We start from the raw sequence: 8,406 nt of genomic DNA, 5'->3' as shown, positions 1-8,406 counted from the left end.
TAGGGGGTTCTATTTAGAAAGGCATCTTTTAAGTCTGTCGTTGTTGTGTGTAACCTGCAGGGGTCCTATATTTTGTACTGAACTGCTAGATTGTGTTGAGGTTTTTGCGTGCCATAAAAACTTGGTTGGAAGTAGTGGCCAACTGAGTAAATAGTCAAATTATTATGATTACAGTACAGTTTTAAAGTAATTTCAGTTACAATATTTTTCGACTACATATTTTACTTTGGATAGAAATAATTTAGGTCTACACGTTTTGAAAAGAAAAAAACTGGCACGCCTTATTGTTCCCAAAGTTTAATGATCCATTTGGGGAAAAACACTTCTGCATCCACGACATGTAATCTATGTCATTGTATCTTAAAAACTGCATTTTTTTTAAGTTGTAAAGTGGACACAATTAGGTTTAGTGTAGGGAGGTCGAGCTGCTGTTGAAGACCAGCGCGTAAAGAGGAACCATTTTTACCATCTCATGTTCTTCGGGGGACTGAAAACACTGTCGGCGGGTTGGAAACTTCCTGTTTTGAAGAAAAACGACTGGCGTGAGTATCTGAATGAGTTTTAACTGAGGTGCTTTTTTGTCGCTTTACCCAAACACTTTCATTGACGAATAATATAAAAGTAGCTAGTAAATGAAAGAATATATTAACCTTCTATGCTAGCTTGGACTGTGACGCTGAATGTCTGCCTGCTAGCTAAGAACTTTTTTCTTCAAACTTAACGAGCAAAGTCGAACTTGCACACATGATACAGCCCTCAATATATGAATAGGGACAATGTGATATTGTTTGAAGCATTGTAAAGCGTTTATGTTAGTATTTTTGGCGTGAAAATATGTCTCAGTTAACTCAAAATGTGAAGCAAGTTGAGCTGAGATGGAGTTCCAGATATGAGTAATCTCTCACTCATGAACACACCCACAGTTTCTACTTTGTACATTTGTTTCGCGGGTTTTTAGGGTATTGACTTACGACTGCTGTGAAGATTGGAGGAGCCATGCCTTTCCTCCATGGGTTTCGACGGATCATCTATGAGTACCAGCCGCTGGTGGACGCTGTGATGAGTGTTATTGGGCTAAAGGAAGGAAATGGTAGCCAGGATGACAGGTAATACTGAAGCCATACGTGTTTGTTTAATATAGCTGAGTCACTTGAATAAGCATTTTTTGCACGAGAGAGGATAAGAATTCAGTTTTGCTGAAGTAATTTTAAAGTTGCTTAATTACTCACAACATGACCATTCAGCTGAGTTATAATGTTGAGTTGTTGCACTGCTGTATTATAACCACCTACTGTGCTGAACACAGAAACACTGGGATAAATGATAGAAATACTGCCAATACTGTCATTTCCTGTAGTTTGAATGAAATATGGCTACTTTCTGCTCTTGTGTCCAGAGTGAGAACACCTGAGGATGAGAGTGGTCTGTGCAGCTCTCTGGTGGAGCTTCTGGAGCGAGAGTCCCAGTCTGAAGTGTTTATGGAAGGCATCAGCTACGCTCTGTTCAAGATATCAGAGCGGGGACTGGTGTACGCTGCTGAAATCCTTCTACGCTACGGTGCTGATCTAAACTTTGAAGGTGAGAAATTGAAAAAAAGGGAGATTCAGGTACTGTTAGTTCAATGTTTTTCCTTCCCCACAATCTTTTGTGTTTAGAAGAAAATGTACCTCAGGAGGTCTGTCTGTTGGTGATTTCAAATGCATTTAGTCTTTAAAGCAAATGAAGTACAGTGTGTTCTCTAAAAATACATTTGCCTGAATTCAAGACACAATATGACCATTTTGCTGAATGTCCACTAAATTTAGCACCTTTCTTGTATCAGCAGGTGCATCACTTGGATGTGTGCTTTATTTATTAGGAGCACATACTGACAGTTGAACTGCCTTTCTCACACTATAAACAAGGAACTGCATATGTATGATAAGCAAGTCATCCATATATATGTATGAGTAGGTCTCCCTCTTAGCAAACTGCAATGGAAAGTGCAGCTTGTTTTGTTGCTGTAATAAAACCTGCCAGAGCTCAGCCAAACCCAGCTGTGGTGACCTCTGGTGGTTATTAAAAAAAAATGTCCCTTGGGACATAATTGAGGGCACCTGGCAGAGGCTGATTCATTAATCTTTTATATGTCTTGAACGCCTCTTTCCAGAAAGTTAGCACTGACAAATGCTCCCACATAGCATGCAGAAATGTCCAGGTTTCTGTTAGTATTTGTCATCTTTGACAGAAAATTAATTACCAATTATGTATTAATTAATTAATCAATTGTTTTGATTCTTTTTTTTTTTAAAGAAAATATGCCCAGTTTCTCATTCCAGCTCCTTAAATGTGTTTGTTTTCTGGGTTCTTTAGTTCCTGTAGTGAACTGAATATCTTTGGGTTGTGGACTGTAAGTTGTAACAAAACAAGTCATTTTAAAGATGCATCTCGGGCTTTTGGAAACATTAATTAACATTTTTCACCATTTTCTGACATTTTATTAGGAACTAATCAATTAATCTAGAAAATAATCAAAAGATTATTCAGTAATGAAGATAATGATCAGTTGCAGCCCTAATTGTTAACACAGTGTACACTGCAATAGAAAAGCTCTGCAAATACAGAAACACTAAAAAACACACTTCTGAACTGAGCTACAACACAATATATATTTTATTTATAGTGACATAAATTACTTTAACATACAAACAAGTCATACCTGCAATCCATCTATAATAAAAAATGTCAATGATAGATTTTTTTTTTCTGCCAGTGAAGCAGTGCTCATTTTTCACCTATTTGCATCCCTAATGTGCAAGCACCTCTATCTATGATGCTCCCTGCTAGGAAACTAAAGTATTGCTTCAAGCTTGTCGCTTGCCTCAGTTTGTCTGACATGATGCAACTCGATTCTTTTGATGTTCAAATAACAGTGTTTTTGTTATTTTATGTCCTCTCTGTGATAACTGTCGTTTCAATATGTTTCTGAGGAGGTTTTCACATCAGTACAATTGACCCCAAAGGCCATTTTATTTGATTGGTGTGAACACTGGCCCACTTGAAATGGTGGTCTCTAGTACGGTTCATGTGTACTTAGGTACGGTTCGCATCAGTTGTGAAAACTACTTAAATACAGCTTATACTGTATGTTGCCAAATTGGTGAATGTTTTTTCTCTGTTTGTCTTGAATTAGGCTCCTTCAAGCCATCAATGCCATATATTATACACTGTTTGCCACTGTTATAAAGATGTAGCATTAGCAAGAGAACATTATCTATCTTGTTAATATTTCATTTCCATGGGGATGTTTGCTTTCACTCTCTAGACCCAGTTTCTTACTACAATCCACTACATATAGCAGCTTTGAGGAACCAGCCAAACATGGTGAGGCTGCTGGTCAGTCACGGGGCAGATATTGAAAAGAGGGACAGGGTAAGGCTAACGGTTAAACCAAATAAAGAAATATGTATGCACTCTCTTGTTCACACCATGTCCTTCTTGATTTTTTACCAGTATGTGGAGATGAATATTCTGTATCTGTTTGGTAGATCCATGAGAGCAGTCCCTTGGATCTTGCCAGTGAGGAGTCGGAGAGACTGCCCTGCCTGCTCACCCTGCTGGACCTGGGTGCTGATGTGAATGCAAGGGATAAACATGGTAGATGTTGGCCAGGCTAATATGAAAAACGTTGATTAATTGATTTGTTTAGGAAAGTGATGGTTTTGGTCTTTTCTCCAAAGGAAAAACACCTTTGCTCCATGCCTTGGCAAGCAGTGATGGACTCACTGTGCACAACACAGAAAACATCCAGTTTCTGCTTGAGAGAGGTAAGACTGTGAAACAGCTGTCATCCTCACTTTGCCTTTTGTCCACTTTCGGTCATTAAAAAACTTCTTCAAGCAGCATCACAACTATCCCGCTACATTCAGAAACTTAATGCTGGCATTCCTACCCGCTTGCCCGTACACATTTTCAGATGAAAGTAAACTGTCAGCTATTAGGATAAAATATGCAAGTACAGTTTTTAACTCAACTGGAAATGGAGCAGAAACATTCCTGTGATCCAGGCATGAAGAAACTACCTCTGAAAAATGTCTAACTTCAGGATGTTAAAGATGCAAAGTGTCTTTAGCACAGTATTACAGTATCAGCAATCTCTTCAGTCCAAATATTTAAATATATGCCAGTGACATTCATATTCCTCACTACAAGAAAGTCAAAATTTTTACTGCTTTTTTTTCACCAGAACTAGTGCTGTCAAAGTGAACTTCCTCCAAGTGTAAAGAGGAAGGTGTTTTATTCAGCCGAGTGTTGAATAAAATGTCTTTCCAAAATGGTTGGAAAGACAGATATAGTTTCTTCAGGATGAGTGTCTTTGCTGCGATGACTGCAAACACCTTACTGTACATTAAAAGGCAGCCTCCAGACAACCAAAAGAACCTATTTGACATGTGCTTTGTCCCAATGAAAAATGTACCTCACTAGTATTTAAGCAGTAATAATTAGAAATTTAGAAATTAAAATAAATTAGAATTAGTAAGAATTTCCTTCTTCTCGAGTATGGTCAGTAGCAACTCAAATTAATAGTCTCTATTATAGGCTGGAGGAGCTTTGTCAAATGAGAAAATAGCCTTGATGATGTCATCAGGGGTATTTCAGCTTGACCTTGGGGACTAAAAAACTTTCAAGAGGGACCATGGGTTACAAAGCAGAGGTGTGTAATTGAAAGACACATATATGAGGCACAGAGGTAGACCCTCTATCCCTCGGATATGTCCGTGTCTTTCTTAAAAGATGCTTTTGAGTTGCATTATGGAAATTGTAGGAACAAGAGGTTTTAGAGACACTAAGAGGTGAAAGTTACCATATTTCATTGTCTGCTGCTTTGAATTTTTTGACAGTTCTGTATTAAAAATAATCTGCCTCTCACCATTGTTCCCCAACATTGCCCTTTCAATGTTTTAGCTCTAGTGCTTCTTATGTCTGAGCAACAGTCAAAGACCAGAAAGCATTCAGTTAACAGTATGAAACACAGAAAAGCAGCAGAAGCTAATTTTAAATGTTGTTAATAAAGTAAATATTCAGTAGTTTTGTTAGTTACATAAATGGTAAATGAGTACACTGTCAAAAAAGTAATAAATACATAGGAACTATTGACTAATTGATTACAAATGTAGTTCTGAGTGATGCCTTCCTTTGTTCAGGTGCTGATGTGAATGCTGCTACTGTAGATGGTGAAACTGTTGAGTCCTCCTTGGTGTTTCTGGTTAAGGAGGCTCTTGAGGCCAACGTAGAGGATGCTGCTGAGATTGGCAGCTTCTGCTTGAAAACCACACAGCTCCTGCTGGCCCACAGTGTGGACCCCAGCTGCTGTCTGAACGAAGATGGCGAGGCCTCACTGACCCAGACGAGCCTGGAGCACTTTGACCTGCTCTTCCCTTTGGCTGTGCTCTTAATCCAGAGTGGAGCCTCTTTGGTTTGTACCTATCACGTCAACTGCTGTTGGTCGTTTGACAGCCTCCTTTTCCAGCGGCTCCAAACAGCCCTGCAGCAGTGCTCTGATCAAAGTCATGCCTCTGAGCTCCTTGAGCAGGCTGAGGTGTTGCTTGACTTGGCAAAGGTAAATGTCCCTACACTGCATCTGCCTTCCAGGCTGGAGCTCCCTGCAGCTGGGCAGGACCCTCACCCCTATGCTCAGGCTTTGCTAGACCTGCACAGCCAGGTAGTAGAGCATTATGCAAGCCCTCCTGCTCTGCGGTGCCTCTGCAGGACATTTATAAGGAGCCACCTACAGCCCTGGCCTCTGGAAGACAAAGTAAAAGCTTTGCCATTACCAGACAGACTGAAAGACTTTCTTCTTCCTGAGCACACATACACCCCAAAGCCTGGCTGGGACTGCTTCAAGCCTCAGAGTAGCCAGCGTTGACGATTTTGTTGTTATACTTTAGATCTGAAATGAAAGACTGAACAGGCCTCTAATAATTTGTGTGAAACATCTGTGCACTTATCCTTAAAAGCAACCTAACAACCTAACAAACCACCAAGGCCTTTATTAAATCCTTATCGTGTGTTGTCTGTGCCAAATATACAGACACGTGTGTATGTTTACTACCAGATTCAAAGTTATGTCTGTGCAATCAGCCTTTTGAGTTGTCACTGTTGTGATTACACAGCTGCTCAGCTGGCTCAACCTTATTGTATAAAGGATGTTGCAGTACCAAACAACAGCCACCAGATGGCAGTGTTGCTCTTGCACATCAGAAGCAGCTCAGATTTCAGGGTCAAAGATTTAGTTATTCACAGTGCAGCCTTTTAAATTTGTTTCCAGCACAGTAGAAGCCATTTATATTTTATCTCCTCAACATGATGTGATGGTGATATATTGTGGAATTTGTGTATCGTCTTGCTTGGCATAAAGATGGACAAATAAAAAAGACGTGTGTCTCACTCACAGTGGTCCTGATAGTGGTGTAAAGCAGTTTGGCATTTTTGTCTGTTTGTCAACAGATTACTGTTTTCTAGCTGACCAGATAGTGGCAGTGGAGTGCTGCATATCACTTCATTGCACTCACTGGCTACCTGTTATAGGGGAATAACGTAAATGGTGCTATACATTTACCCTTAGCTTGCATTTGTACAGTAGACATCAGTGGAGTCTTTGCTAAATAAAGAATTAAAATCTTCAAATTTGTGGATGACAACACTGCAGAAAGAGTATGCCTGTGGTCGTTTTGACATGTTTTTTCACTGTGACATAATGTAGCTGCAGTGGCTGCTGGCGTGGAAAGTTTTACCAAGCATTCTTAATGCTTATGTTTAAATTCAGATGAATTTAGGGCCACTTCCTTTCCCATCTTTCACTCCCTCACATTTACCAAAGCCATTCTGTGCATCCCGTCTGCAGTAATAAACAAACCATGCTCACAGGAATCGTACTGTGATTGTACAGGAACACCATAGGGTACATATGTGTTTGCGTCCATGTGTGTGACAAGCAAACTAAATAGGACATTGTGTTACACAACTAACCCCTTCCTGACATTGCTGAAGCTGGAGTGGCTCCAAGGCTTGCAGGCGCTCCAGCTCCTCTTGGTTATCTAGGTCACAGCCTCTGAGGAGAAGAGCCTCAGCAGCAGCAGCAGCCCTGCATGACACACGCTTCACTCTCCTGTCTGTCTGAATCTCCCTGCATACTCTTGACAAAACCTCAACACTGGCCCTGGTCGAATGAGGGAGAGAGGGAGGGAGGGGGTTGCAGGAGGCAGAACAGTGGATGGGGAAAAAAAGCCTCTACTTTAAAGATACAGAGACGACATATGTGGACTGGATGTGGGAGCGCTCATGGAGGACACATGGAAATGGAAATGGCAATGTTGGATTACATTCATACAGTATACACACTGTAGGAACAGAATCCACCCAACCAACAATCACACAACACTGAAAAAAAGCAGCCTTCTCGCATAGACTCCAATCCCTGCTTGTAGAAGGTGATAGAATAGAGATAGTGGGGGGAGGGCTAAGCCAGTACTCTCCATCCAGCATTTATTGGAAAACAGTGCGAGTGAAGCTTGGTACTGAAATTAGTTATTGATCTATTCTCTCCCTGAAGCCCATGGGTCTTTCCCACCACACCTGCTCGTTCTCTCATAGCCTTTTCTTTCACTGCAGCCCACTGTATCTTTCAACCTTTGCGTCGAGCTTCGACATGTTTTCACTTGTTTTGTATTTCTTTTAGTTTCTTCAAAATCATCATTTTTTCACACAGTAGAGTTGATTCCAAAGTGAGATACTGAGATAATAATGTAATACCAATTTGAAAGTTTTATATTTAAAAACTAAAATCTTAAGGGTTTTCGGTGGGGCAGCAAACACTTTTTCATGCTTCATGGTCTACAAAGTAATCGCAATCATTTACAAACTGATCTTTAGCTATTTGAAATTAACTCTCACACATGCTGTGTTCTGTTTATTTAAAATGAATTCTTAAAACTCAAATTTTTTTTAATGTAAACTTTTCACACATTAAACCACTGTGTGTATGTTATTTTCCATTCACCATTCTTCTTCGTCTCTGACTCCATCATCTCTGTTTGCATCTGATCTTCAGCACTGCAGACTGAAGTATATGGGGGCCTGGTTCATGTACTTAATAATGAAATGCAGCACACGCACATATTAAATGTTTTCAAGGATGCTCCAACAAAACTTTCATTCAATTCAACTAATTCAAACTAGAAGTCGTTTAGAGTCACTAGGCTCATAAACAAGACCAAGATTAACCTCTTTGAAGGAATATTGAACTGCGTTTTTCCTCCCTGTGTATCATGAACATAAACCCAGATAACACTTTTTTCTTATATATTTAGTAAATAAAAAACTAAATTGAAATGAACTACAATTACAAGTGAATACTGTTTTTTGTTT

General features: G+C 39.8%; 1 protein-coding gene across 1 annotated transcript; it reads left to right on the top strand.

Annotated features, from left to right (window-relative positions):
* The first annotated feature begins 542 nt into the window (after positions 1 to 542).
* Positions 543 to 6,416, top strand: asb6 (ankyrin repeat and SOCS box containing 6). The gene is made up of 7 exons (XM_053325938.1): positions 543 to 570; positions 959 to 1,106; positions 1,397 to 1,578; positions 3,305 to 3,411; positions 3,528 to 3,636; positions 3,720 to 3,806; positions 5,184 to 6,416. The coding sequence occupies exons 2-7, from the start codon at positions 997 to 999 to the stop codon at positions 5,903 to 5,905; spliced, it is 1,317 nt and encodes a 438-aa protein (XP_053181913.1). The 5' UTR covers positions 543 to 570; positions 959 to 996; the 3' UTR covers positions 5,906 to 6,416.
* The last annotated feature ends 1,990 nt before the right edge of the window (positions 6,417 to 8,406 follow it).

The sequence above is a fragment of the Scomber japonicus genome, chromosome 9, assembly GCF_027409825.1.
Source record: "Scomber japonicus isolate fScoJap1 chromosome 9, fScoJap1.pri, whole genome shotgun sequence".
Taxonomy (NCBI): domain Eukaryota; kingdom Metazoa; phylum Chordata; class Actinopteri; order Scombriformes; family Scombridae; genus Scomber; species Scomber japonicus.
This window is presented reverse-complemented; position numbering and strand designations above follow the sequence as displayed.